Source organism: Manis pentadactyla, chromosome 16 (assembly GCF_030020395.1).
Source record: "Manis pentadactyla isolate mManPen7 chromosome 16, mManPen7.hap1, whole genome shotgun sequence".
In the NCBI taxonomy this organism is placed as follows: domain Eukaryota; kingdom Metazoa; phylum Chordata; class Mammalia; order Pholidota; family Manidae; genus Manis; species Manis pentadactyla.
Window position 1 is genome coordinate 41409997 of NC_080034.1, and position 24897 is coordinate 41434893.

Below are 24897 nucleotides of genomic sequence, written 5' to 3' on the forward strand. Positions count from 1 at the left end.
AGCTGTTAAAGAGGCTGTCATTTCCCCATTGTATATCCATGGCTCCTTTATCGTATATTAATTGACCATATATGTTTCGGTTAATATCTGGCCTCTCTATTCTGTTCCACTGGTCTGTGGCTCTGTTCTTGTGCCAGTACCTAATTGTCTTGATTACTGTGGCTTTGTAGTAGAGCTTGAAGTTGGTAAGTGAGATCCCCCCTGCTTTATTCTTCCTTCTCAGGATTGCTTTGGCTATTTGGGATCTTTTGTGGTTCCATATGAATTTTAGAAATATTTGTTCCAGTTTGTTGAAAAATGCTGTTGGTATTTTGATAGGGATTGCATTGAATCTGTAGATTGCTTTAGGCAGGATGGCCATTTTGACAATATTAATTCTTCCTAGCCAAGAGCATGGGATGAGTTTCCATTTGTTAGTGTCCTCTTTAATTTCTCTTAGGGAGTGACTTGTAGTTTTCAGGGTGTAGGTCTTTCACTTCCTTGGTTAGGTTTATTCCTAGGTATTTTATTCTTTTTGATGCTATTGTGAATGGAACTGTTTTCCTGATTTCTCTTTCTGCTAGTTCATCATTAATGTATAGGAAAGCCACGGATTTCTGTGTATTAATTTTGTATCCTGCAACTTTGCTCAATTCAGATATTAGTTCTTGTAGTTTTGGAGTGAAGTCTTTAGTGTTTTTTGTGTATAATATCATGTCATGTGTAATAGTGACAGTTTGACTTCTTCTTTACCAATCTGGATGCCTTGTATTTCTTTGTTTTGTCTGATTGCCATGGCTAGGACCTCCAGTACTATGTTGAATAACAGTTGGGAGAGTGGGCATACCTGTCTTGTTTCCGATCTTAGAGAAAAAGCTTTCAGCTTCTCGCTGTTAAGTATGATGTTGACTGTGGGTTTATCGTATATGGCCTTTATTATGTTGAGGTTCTTGCCCTGTATGCCCATTTTGTTGAGAGTTTTTATCATGAATGGATGTTGAATTTTGTCGAATGCTTTTTCAGCATCTATGGAGATGATCATGTTGTTTTTATCCTTCTTTTTGTTGATGTGGTGGATGATGTTGATGGATTTTAGAATGTTGTACCATCCTTGCATCCCTGAGATGAATCCCACTTGATCATGGTGTATGATCCTTTTGATGTATTTTTGAATTCGGTTTGCTAATATTTTGTTGAGTGTTTTTGCATCTATGTTCATCATGGATATTGATGTGTAATTTTCTTTTTTTGTGGGATCTTTGCCTGGTTTTGGTATTAGAGTGATGCTGGCTTCCTGTGATGACAACTTTTAAGATCTGGTTTTTTGTTTTGTTTTTAAAATTATCATTCTGTATTGTGATTGAGATTACTACCTGCTATTCCCCCATTCTTCTTCTCCCTCCTTATTTATTATTAGATGAAATTTTAACTGGCTTTCAGGAGATGTAAAAAATACTGATGGATATTGATGGAGATGAGGGCTGGGTATGAACTAGCTGTGGCTTAAACCACTGAAAAGTAGTTTAAGATAATGTCCTTGCTCTTGGTGGAACCGATTTCTCTGAAGCAGGGTAAATAATAAAGCAAGTATAAGTCTCCTACTTTTACGCTGTCTGGCATGACTATTCTGCATTTCGAATTATAAACTTATTCTTGGAGTCTCATAGATTTTTGTTCAATGTTCTTAGTTTCCAAGGTTCTTATAATTTCATATCTTTTAATTTTTTGAGTTTTTCTTTAATAAAAAGATTTGGGAAGAATAGTGAAAGCAGGTTTTCATCTAAACCTAGAAATTCTAGAACAGTTTATTTTCCATTGTTGTGGATTATTAAATAATTAATGTTAAATATCTGACTTCCTGAGAAGTGGAGTATTACCATATGCAGTTGAGACCTGGTGTTCAGAGATTTCTACAAAGATTATTTCCTATTTTTATGTTTCATGGATTTTGTTTCAATGCTAATAATGAAAAATACTACTGCTTATCTGCTTCTAGATTGGAATATTGCATCAGCAGGCAGAAGAACATGAAAAAGTCAAGCAAGAGATGGCCATGGAGTATAAGCAGGAGTTAAAGAAACTACATGAAGAAGTGAGATTTTAATTCTATTATGTTATATAATTCTGTCTCTTTAACTCTTGAGAATATCGTCAGTGGGCCAGTTTCTCTTTCATCAAGTTGGAAGTATGTATTCCATAGGAGCTATAGGCATGGAAAACCATTTCTCTATTCTTAAATCCAGGCAAAGAATCTTGCCTAATTTTATGTTTGATACTCCCTAGAACAGAGATTCTAAAATGTGTTTCTGAGATGAGTACCCAAAAGAAATAGAGCTATTTTTAAATATTGTGAAATGTGATACCAAAAACCTTCTATTAAATATTTTCATTTTTAAATTAAATCAGCTACTTGATTTTAAATAATGGAGTATCCAGAGGTTTCAGAAGCATTTGGGGATAAATCAAAAGAAAATTCTATTAACTCAATTTTATTCTTTAGATTTGGAAAAATCTTTTATTTTTATTTAATTCCAAAGTACTTCTCTCTTGCTTACTGAATATCTTTGTTCCACAGGAGAATGGTCGAAGAACCATAGGCCTAGTGAAACGAAAAGGAGTTTTTATTTGCTGTTTTTATTTTGGGGTTGGTTGCGAGGCCCTAAAGTGCAAGGCTATTGTAATAAAAATGAAAATTTTGTTCAAAAAATATTTTTCCCTTTATTTTTTCCTTGACTCAGTTACTTCTTTTCTAGTGTTGATTTTTGTATCCATATTGAGTTGTTTTATATTTTAATTTGCAATTCTAACATGCTCAATCTATTTGTAATAATACTGTTTAGCACTGCTCTTGCTATGATGATACCAATTTGTTCCACCACAGTTTTCAAACTCTTACATTTTAAGACTAAAATAACTGCATCTACAGTTAGGCAGACTGAAGAGAAGCTATGAAAAGCTACAGAAAAAGCACATAAGAGACTTCAGAGGAAATGTCAAAAATCACAGGGAAGATCGGTCTGAAATTGAGAGGTTAACTGGAAAAATAGAGGTATGTTCATAGTAATAATTTCTTCATAGTGATTGTCTGTGTTCACATAGGAAAATGCTATTTCTAATAGTGCTATTTCCTGAAACCAATTTTCTGTCATCTCCAGGACTGACACTGAGTTATTTCAAAGGTGGGGGGGCGGTGATCTGCTGTACATCTTATCTTCTTCTGGTCCCCTGTGGCTGACAGGGTTACTGGCTGTCACTAGCTCTCAACAGGGCTGTACCACCCTTCAAGAGCATTTGGAAATATATGGAGACACTGTTTTGGTTGTCAAAATGGGAATAAAACTGGTATTAGGGGGCCAGGGGCACTAAACGTGCCTGAGACTGTTCCACACAGGAAGGATTATTGTACCCAAAATACCAATATTGAAAGACACTGACCAGCAGTTACTAGCAGTCCTCCGTGGACAGTGTTCTTGTCTTATTTATCACCTAATAGAGTAGGGGCTTAGTAAATGTTGAAAGCACATAGCTTTTTTTTGTACAGAGTACTGTGCATATCAGATAGCTTATCCTCAGTTCCCATTTAGATATATAAGCCATTTACCTCCCTCTTGCTGAGAATGAGTAACTCCATGGTTATTCTATATAGCTAACCTTTGAACAATGCGGGGGTTGGGGTGCCAACCACATGCAGTCGAAAATCTGCATATTACTTTAGATTACCCCAAAACTTAGCCTAATGTTGACTGGAAGCCTTACCAATACCTTGAACAGTTGATTAACACATTTTGTATGTTATGTGTATTATATACTGTATTCTTAGAATAAAGTAAGCTGGAAAAGAGAAAATAATAAAGTAAGATAGGGAATTAAAAATTTTTTCAAGTTGTCACAAATCTCAAAACATTTTTCCAAAATATTTGTTAAAAAAATCTGTGTAAGTGGACTCAGGCAGTTCAAACCCATGTTCAAGGGTCAACTGTATGTTGATTTTCTAGAGGACTTAAGGAAGGCAGTGAGTTAATACTGCCAAGAGTAGATGATGGTGCAGCAAGGCTGTCCATCAAGTGACAAGTGATGGAGTGACAAGGCTGTCACTCTTTTTCACTTGAATCTGCCACTCCCCTCCTTCGTCCATGCCATTGGTTCTCCAGTGCTCCTAAGAATCATCCAGGGTCCTCTTTAGGCTCTTGGGAGTCTGATCCAATAGTATGACATGGGACCTAGGAATCTGCATTTTATCCAGCTCCCTTAGCTGATTCTAATTTGAGAAACATTACTTAACATCTTTGTATGGTTACTAAACAATTTTCCTATGCAGAGCCATCTGCCACCCACAAATGTCATTATATTATTACTACTTAGAAATGCAATTTATGTGTTTAGTATTCTTTTACATCTCAGTATTTTTATAGATTTGAAGAACTTAAGACCAGAGGACTAAACAGATGCTTCCCCTCTAGCCCTCTTCGAATACCTGGGTTTTTTTCCTCCAAACTCCTCATGCCCTTCTTGCTCCTCATTACTACTTCCTGACCATTCTCCTTTCTTTCTATCTCAAAAACCCTGTCTTTGATTTTCATGTCATCAGCTTATACCACCAACTAATGTACATACAACCAAAGTAGTCATCTTTTAACCCCTGGTGACTTTCCTGATTCAGAGGCTTCAAGCTCCCAGTTCGTTGTCACTCTAACATAACTCATAATTCCTGGGGGTTTCAGTATCCATAGGGACAATGCTTGTAGTCCTCTGGTCTCTGAGCTCCTTGATATTCTTTCCTCCAAAGATATTTTGATCTCTTTCCTATCCTATCCACTTCTTCCCATTGTCATTCCTTAGATGTTGTACTTGAAGCCCTCCTAGAGTCACATTCTAAAGCATCTCAGTCTTGTCATCCCTCTCTTTTCAGCTCACTCCCTCTAGTCCCTTGACTCTCAATAGTGTCTTCATCACACCCCTTAAAGTGATTGAATTCTGTCACCTTTACACTGCTCCATAACTCCTTCATGCCCTCACTTACCTGTCCTTACACAGCTTAAAATCCATGGTTACATCACTTACATTCCCTTTCAACTCCCATGTCCCCTTTTTTTAAGGTATTATTGATATACACCCTTATGAAGGTTTCACATGAAAAAACAATGTGGTTACTACATTCACCCATGTTATCGTGTCCCCCCGTGTATATAATACAATAACCCATTGCATTAGTCACTGTCCATCAGTGTAGTAAGATGCCACAAAGTCACTATTTGCCTTCTCTGTGCTACACTGTCCCATGATCCTCCCCAACATGTATGCCAATCATAAAATCCCACACTCCCCTTCTCCCTCCCTCCCCACCCACCCTACCACACCCCTCCCCTTTGGTAATCGCTAGTCCCTTCTTTGAGTTTGTGAGTCTGATGCTGTTTTGTTCCTTCCGTTTTGCTTCATTCTTCTACTCCACAAATGAGGGGACTCATTTGCACTTGTCTTTCTCTGCCTGTCTTATTTCACTGAGCATAATATCCTCCAATTCCATCCATGTTGCAAATTGTCGGATTTGTTTCTTTCTTATGGCTGAATAGTATTCCATTGTGTATATGTACCACATCTTTATCTGTTCATCTACTGATGGACACTTGGGTTGCTTCCATATCTTAGCTATTGTAAATAGTGCTGCAATAAACATAGGGGTGCATATGTCTTTTTGAACCTGAGAAATTATATTCTTTGGGTAAATTCCTAGAAGTGAAATTCCTGGGTCAAATGGTATTTCTATTTTGAGTTTATTGAGGAGCCTCCATATTGCTATCCACAGTGGTTGAACTAGCTTACATTACCACGAGCAATGTAGGAGTGTTCCCCTTTCTCCACATCCTCACCAGCATTTGTTGTACTTAGTCTTTTTGATACTGGGCATCCCAACTGTTGTGAGGTAAGATCTCATTGTGGTTTTTATTTGCATTTCCCTGATAATTAGTGATGTGGAGCATCTTTTCATGTGCCTGTTGGCCATCTGAATTTCTTCTTTGGAGAATTGTCTGTTCATATCCTCCGCCCATTTTTTAATTGGGTTGTTTGCTTTTTGGGTGTTGAGGTGTGTGAGTTCTTTATATATTTTGTTAACCCCTTGTTGGATATGTCATTTACAAATATATTCTCCCATACTGTAGGATGCCTTTTTGTTCTGTTGATGGTGTCCTTTGCTGTACAGAAGCTTTTTACTTTGATGTAGTCCCACTTGTTCATTTTTGCTTTTGTTTCCCTTGTTCAAGGAGATGCATCCAGAAAAAAGTTGCTCATGTTTATATTCAGGGGATTTTTGCCTCTGTTATCTTCTAAGAGTTTTATGGTTTCATGACTTAATTCAGGTCTTTGATGCATTTTGAGTTTACTTTTGTGTACTAGGATAGACAATCCAGTTTCATTCTCTTGCATGTAGCTGTCCAGTTTTGCCAACACCAGTTGTTGAAGAGGATGTCATTTCCCCATTGTATGTCCATGGTTCCTTTATCATATATTAACTGACCATATATGCTTGGATTTATAAGTGGATTCTCTATTCTGTTCCATTGGTCTATGGGTCTGTTCTCATGCCAGTACCAAATTGTCTTGATTACTGTGGCTTTGTAGTAGAGCTTGAAGTTGGGGACTGTAATCTCCCCAACTTTATTCTTCCTTCTCAGGATTGCTTTGGCTATTTGGGGTCTTTTGTGGTTCCATATGAATTTCAGTACTATTTTCTCTAGTTCACTGAAGAATGCTGTTGGTATTTTGATAGGAATTGCATTGAATCTGTAGATTGCTTTAGACAGGATGGCCATTTTGACAATATTAATTCTTGCTATCCATGAGCATGGGATGTGTTTCCATTTATTGGTTTCTTCTTCAATTTCTCTCATGAGTGTCTTATAGTTTTCAGAGTATAAGTCTTTCAGTTCCTTGGTTAGGTTTATTCCTAGGTATTTTATTCTTTTTGATGCAATTGTGAATGGAATTTTTTTCCTGACTTTTCCATCTGCTAGTTCATCATTAGTGTATAGGAAAGCAACAGATTTCTGTGTATTAATTTTGTATCCCACAACTTTGCTGAATTCAGGTATTAAGTCTAGCAGTTTTGGAGTGGATTCTTTAGGGTTTTTTATGTACAATATCATGTCATCTGTAAACAGGGACAGTTTAACTTCTTCTTTACCAATCTGGACGCCTTTTATTTCTTTGTTTTGTATGATTGCCATGGCTAGGGACTCCAGTACTATGTTGAATAGAATTGGGGAGAGTGGGCATCCTTGTCTTCTTCCTGATCTTTTTTTAAAAATTTATTTTGATATCATTAATGTACAATTACATGAACAACATTATGGTTACTAGACTACCCCTATTATCAAGACCCCCCCCACATACTCCATTACAGTCACTGTCCATCAGCGTAGTAAGATGCTATAGAATCATTACTTGTCTTCTCTGTATATACTGCCTTCCCCATGTCCCCAACCCCCTACATTATGTGTGCTAATCACAATGCCCCATTTTCCCCCTTATCCCTCCCTTCCCACCCATCCTCCCCAGTCCCTTTCCCTTTGGTAACTGTTAGTCCATTCTTGGGTTCTGTGAGTCTACTGCTGTTTTGTTCCTTCAGTTTTTGCTTTGTTCTTATACTCCACAGATGAATGAAATCATTAGATACTTGTCTTTCTCCGCCTGGCTTATTTCACTGAGCATAATACCCTCTAGCTCCATCCATGTTGTTGCAAATGGTAGGATTTGTGTTCTTCTTATGGCTGAATAATATTCCATTGTGTATATGTACCACCTCTTCTTTATCCATTCATCTACTGATGGACACTTACATTGCTTCCATTTCTTGGCTATTGTAAATAGTGCTGCAATAAACATAGAGGTGCATATGTCTTTTTCAAACTGGGCTCCTGCATTCTTAGGGTAAATTCATAGTAGTGGAATTCCTGGGTCAAATGGTATTTCTATTTTGAGTTTTTTGAGGAACCTCCATACTGCTTTCCACAATGGTTGAACTAATTTACATTCACAGCAGCAGTGTAGGAGGGTTCCCCTTTCTCCATGTACTCAACAACATTTGTTGTTGTTTGTCTTGGATGGTGGCCATCCTAACTGGTGTAAGGTGATATCTCATTATGGTTTTAATTTGCATTTCTCTGATGATTAGCAATGTGGAGCATCTTTTCATGTGCCTTTTGGCCATCTGAATTTCTTCTTTGGAGAACTGTCTGTTCAGATCCTGTGCCCATTTTTTTTTTATTAGATTATTTGCTTTTGGTTTGTTGAGGTGTGTGAGCTCTTTATATATTTTGGATATCTACCCTTTATCGGATCTGTCATTTTTGAATATATTCTCCCATACTGTAGGATGTCTTTTTGTTCTACTGATGGTATTCTTTGCTGTACAGAAGCTTTTTAGTTTGATATAGTCCCACTTGTTCGTTTTTGCTTTTGTTTCCCTTGTCCAGGGAGATATGTTCATGAAAAAGTTGCTCATGTTTATGTCCAAGAGATTTTTGCCTATATTTTTTTCTAAGAATTTTATGGTTTCATGACTTTCATTCAAGTCTTTGATCCATTTTGAGTTTACTTTTGTGTATGGGGTTAGATAATAATCCAGTTTCATTCTCTTACATGTAGCTGTCCAGTTTTGCCAACACCAGCTGTTGAAGAGGCTATCATTTCCCTATTGTATATCCTTGGCTCCTTTATCATATATTAATTGACTATATATGCTTAGGTTTATATCTGGACTCTCTGGTCTGTTCCACTGGTCTATGGGTCTGTTCTTGTGACAGTACCAAATTGTCTTCATTACTGTGGCTTTGTAGTAGAGCTTGAAGTTGGAGCGTAATTCCCCCTGCTTTATTCTTCCTTCTCAGGATTGCTTTGGCTATTCAGGGTCTTTTGTGGTTCCATATGAATTTTAGAACTATTTGCTCTAGTTCATTGAAGAATGCTGTAGGTATTTTGATAGGGATTGCACTGAATCTGTAGATTGCTTTAGGCAGGATGACCATTTTGACAATATTAATTCTTCCTACCAAAGAGCATGTGATGAATTTCCATTTATTAGTGCCCTCTTTAATTTCTTTTAAGAGTGTCCCATGGTTTTCAGGGTATAGGGCTTCCTTCTTTAGGTTTATTCCTGGGTATTTTATTCTTTTTGATGCAATTGTGAATGGAATCGTTTTCCTGATTTCTCCTTCTGCTAGTTCATTGTTAGTGTATAGGAATGCATTGTTCTGATCTTAAAGGAAAACCTTTCAGCTTCTCACTGTTAAGTATAATGTTGGTTGTGGGTTTGTCATATATGTCCTTTATTATGTTGAGGTACTTACCCTCTACACCCATTTTGTTGAGAGTTTTTATCATGAATCAATGTTGAATTTTATCAGATGCCTTTTCGGCATCTATGGAGATGATCATGTGGTTTTTGTCCTTGTTTTTGTTGATCTGGTGGATGATGTTGGTGGATTTGCTAATATTGTACCATCCTTGCATCCCTGGAATAAATCCTACTTGATCATGATGGATGATATTTTTTTATTTGTTTTGCTAATATTTTGTTGAGTATTTTTTGCATCTATGTTCATCAGGGATACTGGCCTGTAATTTTCTTTTTTTGTGGTGTCTTTGCCTGGTTTTGGTATTAGAATAATGTTGGCCTCTTAGAATGAGTTTGGAAGTATTCCCTCCTCTTCTACTCTTTGGAAATCTTTAAGGAGGATAGGTTTTAGGTCTTCACTAAATGTTTGATAAAATTCAGCAGTGAAGCCATCTGGTCCAGGTGTTTTATTCTTAGGTAGTTTTTTGATTACCAATTCAATTTCATTGCTAGTAATTGGTCTGTTCAGATTTTCTTTCTTTCTGGGTCAGCCTTGTGAGGTTGTATTTTTCTGGAAAGTTGTCCATTTCTTCTGGGTTATCCAGTTTGTTACCATATAATTTTTCATAGTATTCTCTAATAATTCTTCATATTTCTGTGGTGTCCATAGTGATTTTTCTTTTCTCATTTCTTATTCTGTTTATGTGTGTAGACTCTCTTTTTTTCTTGATAAATCTGGCTAGGGGTTTATCTATTTTGTTTATTTTCTCAAAGAACCAGCTCCTGCTTTCATTGATTCTATTGTTTTATATTTCTTGATTTTATTTATTTCTGCTCTAATCTTTATTATGTCTCTCCTTCGACTGACTTTGGGCCTCATTTGTTCTTCCTTTTCTGGTTTCATTAATTGTGAGTTGGGACTGTTCAGATGGGATTGTTCTTCTTTCCTGAGGTAGGCCTGTATTGCTATATACTTCCCTCTTAGCACAGCCTTCTCTGTGTCCCACAGATTTTGCGGTGTTGAATTATTGTTGTCATTTGTCTCCATATGTTGCGTGATCTGTTTTTATTTGGTCATTGATCCATTGGTTATCAGGAGCATGTTGTTATGCCTCCATATGTTTGTGGGCTTTTTCATTTTCTTTGCATAATTTACTTCTAGTTTCGGCATGTGCCCCTCTCTTGCTTCATCATATTTGTTTGGCAAAACCATAGCTTTCCACCCACTCTGTACTTGCTGTGTATGGCAGTACGTGGCTGGAGAAAAACGGTCTTGCTGACTGGCCTCATTTTAAATTCATGGTCAGCTCACCCCTGACAAGTCCTAACATTACCTAGAATCATACTGTATTTCCCCTCATTCTCCTCCTTTCCACTGTAACTGTTTGCAGTTCTTCTGCTGAGGTAGTAAAAATTTGGATATCAAAGGATACTTTGTTATCTAAGTCTGTTTGGTTGCTGAGTTTTAGATACTGAGAAGTATGAAACTTACTTAAAAATATATTTGGGTGAATGTAGTAACATTGTTTTTCATGTGAAACCTTCATAAGAGTGTATATCAATGATACCTTAATAAAAAAAATTTTTAATAAAATAAATCAAAATATATTTGAATCTGTTCAATTCCTAGGCTTGGATATCAAGAATTTGGGTAGCAAGGAATATCGTATTTTCAAATTACAGGTAACTCAGCATCAGTTTTCTGAAAACTCACTAAAAATGATAACAACCTTTAGAGGGCAGCAAATCTATGAAAATCATCATGAACCCAGTATTTAGCATCTGTGTTTCATACTCTTCACCATTGGGGTGTTAAATTTAGAAAGACAGATATCCAGAGACACAGTACGTAAGGAATTTGGTATTACTCTAAGTTCTATCAGCTAAGTGAGTAATGGGGCTCCTGCTGTGGAGAAAGGTAGTGTGTACCCAGGGACATAGGGAAAAATTAAAGCAAAAGGGAATCTGGGTAGTGGCAGCAGACGGAAGTGCTTAGAAGTTAAGTACCTTGATTGCCTCTTCAGGAATTTCGTCAGAAATCACTGGACTGGGAGAAGCAACGCTTGATTTATCAGCAACAGGTGTCATCTCTGGAGGCACAAAGGAAGGCTCTGGCTGAACAATCAGAGATAATTCAGGTAGGTTTAAGCCATTTTAAAATAATGAGAAGTGGAGAGGTCTTGATGAAATTTGCACTCATTCATTATAGTGCATGTGTGCTTGCTCACACTCACATCCTCACGCCGACTTACTCCTTTGCTTGCTCTCCTCACTGGCTTCCTTACCACCCCCCTCCATCACTGCATTCTTGTGCTACTCCATGCCCACATTCATGGTCGTCTCTCCCTCCCTCTCCCTTTCTCTCCCTCCCCTTCTCCGTTTTGTTCTTTCTGTCTCTTTCCCATTTCTTTGGGTCTCTGGCTTCCTTGTTCTGCTGGTTTCTGGTTTATGCTTTGGCTCTAGTTCTGTGGCTTGCTCCATCTCAACTGGGATACCATGGCTGAGGCACCTCAGCCAAGGAGCTTCAGCTGGTCTGCCTGTTGAGACACAAATACTGAGAGTTTCACACTGCATAGATGTGCACAGTAACTGCAAGTAATACATTTGTGGCAACAGAAACACTTTTTTAGAACACTAGTAGAATCCTTTTTTTAAGTGAAGAACTAATAATGGCTTAAGCAAACCCCCAAATAACCACCTAATTTAGGAATAGTTCTTAGAATATATTCAGTCTGTTTGCTTTTTCAATAAAAACCAAGAACATACAGGGAAATGAATATTTGTGACCATCTATTAGGTGCTAGACACTGAGTGCTTCTAGATGCAATTATCTACAGTAATTAATATGTTACCTGTTTAAGATCATGATGATCTGTCAAGGTTGGTAGTTATCTCAATTTTATAAAATGAGGGAATTACTAAATAAGAGAGTTGGAGTGAAGCTTTTTAAATTATTATTTTTAGATAATCTGCTTTATTTGCTGCTCTAAGTCTCAATAATGTGTTGGCTTTTAATCATCCCCTTGAAATACCAGCTGACTGGTAAAATACCTCTGATGTCTCTGCTGTGAGTGACTCCACTGAGAATGGCAGGAAGGGCCCACAGCAACGTCAAAGAACAGTATTTACTAGACTGCAGCAAGCTGTACAGGCGAGTGGGCCAGTAAAATCCTGCATATGTAGACCATAGTTTTTGACCTGAATGTTAAAGCACTATACAAATATAAAAAACTGTAAGGTATTGTTTATGTTTTTTAGTTCTCACTTATTCATTTATGGAGTATGCTTATTATTGATTATGATCCTTTTTCTAAATTACTATTGTGATTCTCTGCATAGTTAAAACTTCATTGCTAGTTAAAAGTAAGATTTTTATTTTCTGTAATTGAGTGAGGGCTAGAATAAGAAGCCTTTAGAAAGCCAACATTTGCTTTCCCTATACAGAATATTTGGATTATTCTTCTGATTCTTTTTTAAAAAACTGCTGTGGTTGTTTAACTAAAAAAATGTTACTTATATTTCTCTTTCTCCCTTAGCAAACTAAACAAAATTAAAACTTTCTGTGATTCAGTATGTGGCAGAGCTGTGTGGTCATCATGTTTTTAAAAAGTTCTAAATAAATTTCTGTATAACCATTACCCAACATTAATAGTTACCATTGTTTTGCCAATGTTTTGTGTGTGTGTGTTGAACACATTAAAATTCACTATTGTAACCATTTTAAGAGTACAGTACAGAAATGTTCACAATCGTAACATGTATAATCATGTTGCTGTGTAACAGATGTCTATAGAGCTTTTTCAGCTTACAGAACTAAAACTCCATGTGCATTGGACAACAACTCATTTGCCAGTCTTGCTTCATCCTTCTCTGCTTTTTATTTTTGGCTGGAATATTATAAGGCAAATCAAAGGAATTGTTTTATTTCCCAACAGATAAGGACTTAAAAATAATAACTACAGTATATGAGTATCATATTAAGAGAATAAATAATTTCTTAATATAATTTAAAATGCAGTCTCTTCAGATTTCCCCAGTTGTCTGAAATAATGTATTCTTACAGTTGGATGTTCAAACTGGAATCCAGTAAAGGTTGACACATTGCATTTGTTGATGTGTGAGTCACTGTGAACTGTAAAGGTAGAAAATCTGGAAGACTGGATAAATGGATATAAACATCCACACTTCCCCCCAGTTAAAATTCTTGATATAAACTTTTTCTTATATTATTTTTAACATCTAAAAGTATTTGTAACTTTTCTTTGAATCATAGCTTTGCTTAAGTTCTTTTACTGAACTATTCAGATTACATTAATACATGTTCATTTTCAAAAAATGAGAAAATGTAGATGAAATGAGAATTAAATGAAACCACCCATAATCCCATCCTTTAGAGATATACCATGATTAAACATTTGGTGTAAATTTCTACAGACTTTCTATGCATATATGCTTATATGCAGTATGCATTGCATTCATGTACGTTTGGTAGGAAAAATACTGTTGTGTGTGTGTAGGAAGGGAGGGATTTTCGCAAACTTGCTACTTTACTCCAGAACTCTGTTCCAACAGACCAAGAAGACATTTGCAATTAGAAAACCACAATTTGGTTCCACCACATTCTGACTACTACAGTATAGTTTTCTCTATTCTTTCATTTTCCCCTTCCCCATTCCTTTATTATACATAAAGTAACTGTGTATGTGCACAAGCATATTGCATTTTTTTAAAACTAAATGGCCAATATAGTATGTTTGATCGACATCAAATGGAGATGGGATGAGGAAAAATACTGGCTCTGTGAAAATACTCCCTTTCTCCATTAGCGGCATGCTCATTCAGCTCTTATCTTTATACTCCAGTAAGTTATTTTGCTCTCACTGTTTAACAACAACAAAAAAAAGAACAACATAAAAAACCTTGCATACCTTGTTCAATTGGAGAATTTTTATGTTTTTCATTTATCATTGTAAAATCAAGGACAATTTTATAACTTTTTTGTACGTAGCTGTTACATGTAAGGCAATCCGTCTCTAAGTAGGGATAAATTACTCTAAAAGAAATGAATCCTAGATAGTTTTCCCTTCAAGTCAAGCGTCTTGTTGTTTAAATGACCAAGAATGGCAAAGTGTTGATAATTATTGAAGTTAGGTGATGAATTTATAGGGCTTCATTCTCTTAGTCTCTATTTGTGTATGTTTGAAATTTTCAATGAAACCATTTAAAAATGCTTACTATGTGACAGGCACTATCCTAAGCACTTTTTAAAATTGAACTATAATTGACATACAATATCCCATTAATTTCAGGTGTACATCAGTGATTCAGTATCTTTATACATTATAAAATGGTCCCCACGATAAGTCCAGTTACCATCTGTCACTCTACAAAGTTACTGCAGTATTGTTGACCCTATTCCTTATGCTATAAATTGCATCCCCACGAGTTATTTATTTTATAACTGGAAGTTTGTATCTCTTAATCACCGTCACATATTTTGCCCACCCCCTAAGTCCACCCCCATTTTGTAACCAACAGTTTTTTCTCTATGAGTCTGTTTCTTTCTGTTTTGTTTTGCTTAAGATTCCACATATAAGTGAAATCATCCAGTATTTGGTTTTTTTCTGACTGACTGACTGACTTCACTTTTCCTAAGCAGATCCCTGTTATCTCATATGGCAAGATTTCATTCTTTTTTGTGAGTTAGTAATATTCCATTGTACATAGGTACCACATCTACTTTATCCGTTCATTTGTCGATGGATATTTAGGTTGCTTCCATGTCTTGGCTTTTGTTCATAATGCTGCAGTGAACATAGGAATGCTTATATCTCTTGGAAGTAGTGGTTTTTTTTTCCTTTGGGTGAATACACAGAATTGGAATTGCTGGATATGGTGGATCTATTTTTAATTTTTTGAGGAACCTCCCTTGAGGTTAATAACTTGAGAAGGATAGGTACTAACTCTTTAAATGTTTTGTAGAATTCACCTGTGAAGCCATCTGGTTTTGTTTTTTGTGAAGTTTTTAAATTACTGATTCAATTTCATTATTGTTTTCCATAATAGCAGCACCAATTTACATTCCCACCAATAGTGTGCCCTTTTCTCTACATCCTTACCAACATTTGTCATTGTTTATCTTCTTGATAATAGCCAATCTGACAAGCATGAGATGATATCTTATTGTTGTTTTGATTTGCATTTCCACGAGGATTAGTTATGTTGAGCATCTTGTCATGTGCCAGTTGACCATCTGGATGTCTTATTTAGAAAGGTGTCTATTCAAGTCCTCTGCCTATTTTTTAATCAGCTTGTTTTTATTTTTGATACTAAGTTGTGTAAGTTCTTTATATATTTTGGATATTAACCCCTTATTGGATGTATGATCGGCAAATATCTTCTCCTATTCAATAGACTGCCTTTTTGTTTTATTGATGGTTTCCTTCTCTCTGCAAAAGCTTTTTAGCTTTTTAGTTTGATGTAACTCCATGTGTTTATTTTAGCTTTTGTTGTCCCTTCCTGAGAAGATTGGTCCAAAAAATTTGTAAGACTAAAGTCAAAGAGCTTATTACTACTTGTGTTCTTCTAGGAGTTTAATGGCTTCCAGTCTTACATTCAAGTCTTCAATCCATTTTGAATTAATTTTTGAGTGTGGTGTAAGGTAATGGTCAAGTTTTATTCTCTTGCATGTAACTGTCCAGTTTTCCCAGCTCCATTCATTGAAGAAACTGTCTTTTCCCCATTGTATATTCTTGACTCCTTTGCCATAGATTACCTGACCATATAAGCATGGGTTTATTTTGGGGCTCTGTTCTTTGCCATTGATATATGTGTCTGTTTTTGTGCTGGTACCGTACTGTTGATTGCTATGTAGTATAGTCTGAAATAATGAAGCCTAATACCTTCAGCTGTGTTCTTCTTTTTCAAGATTGTTTTGGCTATTTGAGGTCTTTTATGGTTCCATGCAAATTTTAGGATCTTTGTTCTAGTTCTGTAAAAAATGCCATTGATATTTTGATGGGGATTGCATTGAATCTGTAGATTGCAGATTGCTTTGGGTAATATGAACACTTTAACAATATTAAGTCTCCCAGTTATGAGCACAGAATATCTTTCAGTTTATTTGTGTTGTTTTCAGTTTCTTTCATCAATGTTTTACAGTTTTCAGCATATAGGTCTTTCACCTTGGTTAAATTTATACCTAGGTATTTTATGATTTTTGATGCATTTATAATTAGGAATGTTTCTTAATTTCTTTTTCTGCTAGCTTATTATTAGTGTGTAGAAATGCAACAACTTTCTGAATGTTAATCCTGAGACTTTACTGAATTCATTTATTCTAATAGTTTTTGGTGGAAATGTTAGAGTTTTCTATATATAGTATCATGTAATCTGCGAACAGTGAATTTTTCTTTTTTCTTTTCAGTTTGGACTCCTTTTCTTTCTTTTTCTTGCCTAATTGCTGTGGCTAGGACTTCCAATTCTGTGCTGAATAAGTGGCAAGAATGAGTATCCTTGTCTTGTTCCTGATCACTGTTGGGTATGATGTTAGCTGTGGGTTTGTCACATATTGCATTTATTATGTTGAGGTATGTTTCTTCCATACCCACTGTTCAGTTTTTATCATAAATGGATTGAATATTGTCAGATGCTTTTTCTGCATCTATTGAGATGATCATGATTTTTATTCTTTATTTTGTTAATGTGGTATATCATGTTGATTGCTTTAGAGATGTTAAACAATACTTGCATCCCTGGAGTAAATCTTACTTGATCACGGTGAATGATCCTTTCAATGTACTGTTTTTTTTTTTCTTTATAGATGTGCAGAGACTGGTCATGCATTTTTTTTATTAAGGTATCACTGATATACAATCTTAGGCTCAGGTATCACATGGCAACATTGTGGTTACTACATTCCCCCCCTATTATCAAATCCCACCACATACCCCATAACAATCACTGTCCTTCAGCATAGTAAGATGCTATAGAGTCACTACTTGTCTTCTCTGTGCTATACTGCCTTCCCCGTGCCCCTGCTATGTTATATGTTCTAATCATGATATCCCTTATTCCTCTTCTCCCTCCCTTACCACCCACATAACCCTAGTGCCTTTCCCTTTGGCAACCATTCTTGGGTTCTGTGAGTCTGCTGCTGTTTTGTTCCTTCAGTTTGTGTGTCTTATACTCCACAGATGAGTGAAATCATGTAGTACTTATCTTTCTCTGCCTGGCTTATTTTACTGAATATAATGCCCTCTAGCTCCATCCATGTTGTTGCAAATGGTAGGATTTGTGTTCTTCTTATGGCTGAATAATATTCCATTGTGTATATGTACCACCTCTTCTTTATCCATTCATCTACTGATGGACACTTAAGTTGCTTCCATTTCTGGGCTATTGTAAACAGTGCTACGATAAACATAGGGGTGCATATGTCTTTTCCAAACTGGGCTGCTGCATTCTTAGGGTAAATTCCTAGGAGTTGAATTCCTGGGTCAAATGGTATTTCTATTTTGAGCATTTTGAGGAATCTCCATACTGCTTTCCACAGTGGTTGAACTAGTTTACTTTGGAGCATCTTTTCATGTGCCTGTTGGCCATCTGAATTTCTTCTTTGTAGAAGTGATTTTTCAGATACTCTGCCCATTTTTTAATTGGGTTATTTGCTTTTTGTTTGTTGAGGCATGTGAGTTTTTTGTATATTTTGGATGTTAACCCCTTATTGGATATGTCATTTACAAATATATTCTCCCATACTGTAGGATGCCTTTTTGTTCTACTGATGTTGTCCTTTGCTGTACAGAAGCTTTTTAGTTTGATGTAGTCCCACTTGTTCATTTCTGCTATTGTTTCCCCTGCCTGAGGAGATACGTTTGTGAAAAAATTGCTTATGTTTGTATTTAAGAGATTTTTGCCTATGTTTTCTTCCAAGAGTTTTATGGTTTTATGACTTACATTCAGGTCTTTGATCCATTTCGAGTTTACTTTTGTGTATGGAGTTAGATAGTAATCCAGTTTCATTCTCTTACATGTAGCTGTACTGTTTTGCCAATACCAGTTGTTGAAGAGGCTGTCATTTCCCCATTGTATGTCCATGGCTCCTTTATCGTATGTTAATTGGCCATATATGTGTCGGTTCACATCTGGGCTCTCTGTTCTATTCCATTGATCTATGGCTCTGTTCTTGTGCCAGTACCAAATTGTCTTGATTACTATGGCTTTGTAGTAGAGATTGAATTTGGGGAGCATAATCCCCCCCTGCTTTATTCTTCCAATGATTGTTTTGGCTATTCAGGGAGTTCTGTGGTTCCATATTTGTTCTAGTTCATTGAAGAATGCTTTCTGTATTTTGATAGAGATTGCATTGAATCTGTAGATTGCTCTAGGCAGGATGGCCATTTTGACAATATTAATTCTTCCTACCCAAGAGCATCGGATGTATTTCCATTTATTAGTGTCCTCTTTAATTTCTCTCAAGAGTGTCTTGTAGTTTTCAGAGTATAGGTCTGTCACTTCCTTGGTTAGGTTTATTCCTAGGTATTTTATTCTTTTTGATGCTATTGTGAATGGAATTGTTTTCCTGATTTCTTTCTGCTAGTTCATCATTAGTATATAGGAATGCAACAGTTTTCTGTGTATTAAATTTGTATCCTGCAACTTTGCTGAATTCAGATATTAGTTCTAGTAGTTTTAGAGTAGGTTCATTAAGGTTTTTTATGTACAGTATCATGTCATCTCCAAACAATGACAGTTTGACTTATTCCTTGCTGATCTGGATGCCTTTATTTCTTTGTTTTGTCTGATTGCTGTCGCTAGTACCTCCAGCACTATGTTGAATAAAAGTGGGGAGAGTGAGCATCCTTGTCATGTTCCCTATCTTAGAGGAAAAGCTTACAGCTTTTCACAGTTAAGTATGATGTTGGCTGTGGGTTTGTCCTATATGGCCTTTATTATGTTGAGGTACTTGCCCTCTATGCCCATTTTGTTGAGAGTTTTTATCATGAATGGATGTTGAATTTTGTCAAATGCTTTTTCAGCATCTATGGAGATAATCAGGTGATTTTTGTCCTTTTTGTTGATGTAGTGGGTGATGTTGATGGATTTTCAAATATTATACCATTCTTGCATCCCTGGAATGAATTCCACTTGATCATGTTGTATGATCTTTTGATGTATTTTTTTAATTCAGTTTGCTAATATTTTGTTGAGTATTTCTGCATCTGTGTTCATCAGGGATGTTGGTCTTTTTTGTTGTGTCTTTGCCTGGTTTTGATATTAGAGTGATGCTGGCCTCATAGAGTGAGTTTGGAAGTATTCCCTCCTCCTCTACTTTTTGGAAAACTGTAAGGAAGATGGGTATTAGGTCTTCACTAAATGTCTGTTAAAATTCAGCAGTGAAGACATCTGGTCAGGGGCTTTTGTTCTAGGGCAGTGTTTTGATTACTGATTTAATTTCATTGCTGGTAATTGGTCTGTTCAGAGTTTCTGTTTCTACCTGGGGCAGCACTATTTACAATAGCCAAGATATGGAAGCAACCTAAGTGTCCATCAGTAGATGAATGGATAAAGAAGATGTGGTACATATACACAATGGAATACTATTCAGCCGTAAGAAACAATTCCTACCATTTGCAACAACATGGATGGAGTTAGAGGGTATTATGCTCAGTGAAATAAGCCAGGCAGAGAAAGACAAATATCAAACGATTTTCCTCATTTGTGGGGTATAACAACAAAGCAAAACTGAAGGAACAAAGCATCAGCAGACCCACAGACTCCAAGAAGGAACTAGCAGTTACCAAATGGGAAGGGTGGGAAAGGGTGGGTGGGGAGGGAGACAGAATGGGATTGAGGGGTATTATGATTACTACACATGGTTTGTGTGACGGGTTCATGGGGAAGACAGTGTAGCACAGAGAAGACAAGTAGTGACTCTGTGGCATCTTAGTACACTGATGGACAGTGACTTCAGTGGGGTTTGGGGTACTTGATAACATGGGTGAATGTAGTAACCACAGTGTTTTTTGTGAAACCTTCATAGGAGTGTACATCAATGATACCTTAATTTTAAAAATATATTTGTTAAAAATGACACTTTTACTAGTGACAGAATGATGCCTGTGTAAGCATAGGGAAAGGATCAGTATAGTCACTAAAAACATAAGGTCATTTCTGTTTAGAAGGCAAGAAATCACCTGTTACTTTCATACAAGTGTTTCAAGCAGACATTCAGAGGAATCTTAGAGAACCTTAAGAACATAAAAAATAATTTAAAATATGCCAGCCAAAGTGAAATATTTAGCTGATAAATGGTATGTAAGAAAAGTAGAGTTTGTGTTATATATGTTTTTCTTTTGAATACTTAGATGAGCTGTATGATATTACTCAAGTTAGTTTAAATTGACTTTTCAATTATGTATATCTATTTAGAAGCATTAATATATATTTTTTAAAGTATTATTGTCCTGTCATGACTTACGAAGAAAAGATGATCTTAATGCAAGTGTTGATCTGTTGTTTTGATATAATTCTCACAGTTAATTGAATTGGCTTAGATATATTGTTTAAAAGTTTATGGTGACATAGACATAACAGTGGTAAGAGGTGCTTGCAGGGAACTGCACTCTCAATGGGCTCTTCAAGCCGCTACCTAGTAGGAATGTTGCAAGGCTGTGGCCTGCACTGACACATTTGGAGCTGACATTGATGGGAAGATGGGTGGCCATAGCTTCATACAGGGATCCTTTGGTACATAAACCCTTGTTGCTTCCTACCACATTGTTCTCAGTCATCTCATTGTCTGGGAAAGTCGCTTCCTTGAAGCACTGGGATTACATAGCCCAAAGCCAGAGGAGGATTTGACTTCAACCCCCCATCAGCAGCCCCTTCCCTACTCTCACACTTTAACTGCCCACCCTTGGCTTTTGTTTCCATCTCCCTGGCATAAATTGCCTTCTTCATTAATTATTTACTTTTATCCACCTCAGCTATGATTTGTGCTGTTGAAATAATTTCACCCACCCCAATAGAATAGTTAGAATGCTGCATGTTAGATTGATAGGAGGAAGTTCTGGTGTCTGATTCAAAAAATTACTGGCAGTGGTTAGTGAAAAAAAAAAAGGTTCAAAAATATATGAGCCTTAAGATTCATCTAATAACCAGATATTCAAGGGAAATAAGCATTTTATAAGTAGTTTATATTGTTATTTCTGACTTAATATTGGGAGAGGTATTCTTGAGATATTCTGGTGCACTCTGGCTGATAGAAATACAATGTGAGCTACATATGTAATTTAAGATTTTCTACCAGTCACATTAAAAAAGTAAAAAGAAATATGTGAAGTTAATATATTTTATTTATCTCAGTATACCAGAAATATTATCATTACAATGTTACATTCTTTTTTTGTCCAGCTGAGTCTTGAAATCCAGTGTGTATTTTACAAGTTGAGTACACTTCAGTTTGGAGGAGCACCAATTCATATGCACAGTGGCCACATGTGGTTAGGTAATTGCCATACTGCACAGCACAGGCCTAGGGTGTTAATTCTAGTTAGTGAAAATTTAGAATTTGTACTTAGTATGTTTATGTACTTTTCACTGTGTTTCAAGAACACCATGTATTTGCTTGTAACTGAAACAACTGAATTAATAAAAGAGAGCTATGTTCTTGATTCTTCAGAACTAAGACATTGGTCACTTTTTGTAAGTACCAAATCTAGACCTTCTGGCTAAACTATAGCTTAGTTAAATTATAACTTCAACGTTGAGTTTAAGACCAGATTTGATCTGGATAGCATTAAATAGTTATTGCAGTGTTAAAAGGATAATGCTTGTGTTTTGCAAGTATGTATTCACTTTTATTCTTAGTGTCCATCTGTGCAGTGGTTTTCTAGCAGTGTTCTGCCAGGCCCAAGGCAGCTGTGCAATTTAAGATGGTGGGACTGGGGAGTTTCAGCAAGCTAGGCTCCAGCCCCTTCTGCTCACCCTCACTTAATCTCTTTAACTATTTCCTCTGTACAGGATTCTGTATAAGATTTCTTCTTGGGAAAAAAAGTTTATATTATAAAAGTTTGGAGACAGTTGCATGCTTGGCAGTTTTTCTTGTGGATCTAAACCAATTTGATGTGCTTCATTCACACTATTGTAGGAACCCAGAAAAAAAAATTTGGTTCTTTACACCAGAATCTTGATCTGTAATTGCAATTTATACAAACACTATTTGTTCCTTTGCCTTTCTCCTACTCTCTCTCTGGCTTATAGGCATTACTGAACATCTACTTTATGTGATCAACACACAGAACTTTGGCCCTGTACTGGATACAATAAAATCTTTAAATCACAGACATTTCTACTTAAATTTCTAAATTAAAATTGGGTACCTTTATCTTTTAAAAATATTTAGAATAAGGGACAGTTTACTTTCACAGATGATTCATGTCCATCTTTAATGTGTAGATGAAGTTCCTGTCTGGATACCTGACGAAAACTTGTGAAAACTAGAAAGTTGGGAGTTTAAACCCAATGTAGCTGGGATTCATAGCCTAAAAATTACCTGTCTGTAGGAACTGTATACTACAGGCCTGAGACAGTTGCAAAACCACTTCACTTTATATGTACCTCTAGATGATCACTGAAAGAAATTAATTTGAGATGCTATTTTTTGGTTAAGTCTTTTAGCTCAGGAAATATCCATAAATTAATGACAGAACCAATCCTTCCTCCCCTCCAAGTACCCTTTTCCTCAAGGAACAAAATTCAACCCTCCCCAACCCCCTATATAAGCATTTTGTGGTCAGTTTGAATCATCTGAATATGTGTATTTGTAAAGTATCTGAAAAGAATATTATAAAAGAATAATTAGCTACATGCCACATGTTCTGGGATGGAGAAAAAGGAAAATTTGACCTCGAAATTTAAGAAATTTACTGATATAAACATTTTCTAAATTTCTGAAATTCCATAAGAAAATGATGCATTATAGTTCTTATTTCTTATATTTTAAGTAGGAGATAAATCCATTTTTCCTGTGTAATGACTCATGAATGAAGTTAAATTCCTAGAAGTAGGTAGAATAATACAGCTGTCTTTTCAGGAGGTGGGCAGAATCTCTTCTCCTGAGCAGTCCTTTTACTTTGTCAATTCTTTCTTACCCCTTCTTCCCAAGATATTTATTACACATACATATTTCTTAAGATTTTTTTTTTTAGAGGAATTTTAGCTTGCAGCAACATTGAGAGGGAGGTACAGAGATTCCTGTGTACTCTCACAAATGCACAGCCTCCTCCATTATCAACATCACTGACTAGTGGTACATTTGTTACTAAGGATGAACCTACATTGACACATCATCATCATCCCAAGTCCATAGTTTTGCATAGTCTTTACTCTTGGTGTTGTATTGTCTGTGCATTTGGACAAATGTATAATGACATATATCCATCATTAAATGTAAAGAGTATTTTCACTGCCATAAAATTACTCTGTACTCTGCATGTTCATCTCTCCCCTGCCCATTTGCCCCCATAATCACTGATCTTTTAATGTCTCTGCAGTTTTGCCTTTTCCAGAATATTCTGTAGTTGGACTTATACAGTATGTACTCTTTTCAGACTGGTTTCTTTCACTTAGTAATATGTATCTAGAGTTCTTTCATGTCTTTTCATGGCTTGATAGTTCATTTCTTTTTAGCAGTGAATAGTACTCCATTGTCTGGAGGTACCACAATTTATCCACCTACTGAAGGACATCTTGGTTGTTTACAAGTTTTTGGTGGCAGTTGTGAGTAAAACTGCTGTAAACATCTGCGTGCAGGTTTTTTGTGTGAACACATTTTCACCTTCTTAAGGTAAATGCCAAGAAGAAAAATTGCTTAATCATATGATAAGAATGTGTTAAGTTTTGTAAGAAAATACCAAACTATCTTCCAAAATGTAATATTTTGATTCCCACTAGCAATGTCTGAGAGTTCCTGTTGCTTCACATCCTTTTCAGCATTTGATATTATCACTGTTCCAGATTTTGGCATTTGTAATAGGTGTTTTAATTGTTGTTTAATTATTAGAATTAATAGTAATTACTTCTAATTGTTTTAATTTGCATTTTCCAGATGACATATGATGTAGATCATCTTTTCATATGTTTCTTTTCCATCTGAATATCTTTGGTGAGATGCCTATTCAGGATTTTGACCTATTTTTTAATGAGGAGGTTTGTTTTATTGTTGAGCTTTAAAAGTTATTTTTGTATTTTGTATTAAAGTCCTTTATCGATATGTCTTTTGCAAATATTTTCTCCCAGTCTGTGGCTTGTCTTCTCATTCTCTTTTAACATTGTCTTTCAAAGAGTAGAATTGTTAAATTTTATTGAAATTCAGCTTATCAATTATTTCTTTCAGGGATCATGCCTTTGGTGTTGTATCTGAAAAGGTGTCAGTATACCCAGTCATCTAGCTCTTCTCCTATGCTGTCTTCTAGGAGTTTTACAGATTTACATTTTTAATTTAGGCCTATGATCCATTTTGAATTAATTTTATGAAGGACATAAGGGCTTTGTCTAGATTCACTTTCTTGCATATGGATGTC

The 24897-nt window shown here is 36.0% G+C and overlaps 1 protein-coding gene across 9 annotated transcripts in view; it reads left to right on the forward strand.

Moving 5' to 3' along the window:
- Positions 1 to 24897, forward strand: part of CEP63 (centrosomal protein 63) — a 103550-nt gene that overhangs the window by 49327 nt on the left and 29326 nt on the right. For all 9 annotated transcript variants that reach the window (XM_057494026.1, XM_036875444.2, XM_057494027.1 and 6 more), the window contains 3 exons: positions 1976 to 2071; positions 2906 to 3028; positions 11335 to 11448. In XM_057494026.1, the coding sequence (XP_057350009.1) occupies positions 1976 to 2071; positions 2906 to 3028; positions 11335 to 11448 (333 nt within the window). The remainder of the gene's footprint in view (positions 1 to 1975; positions 2072 to 2905; positions 3029 to 11334; positions 11449 to 24897) is intronic.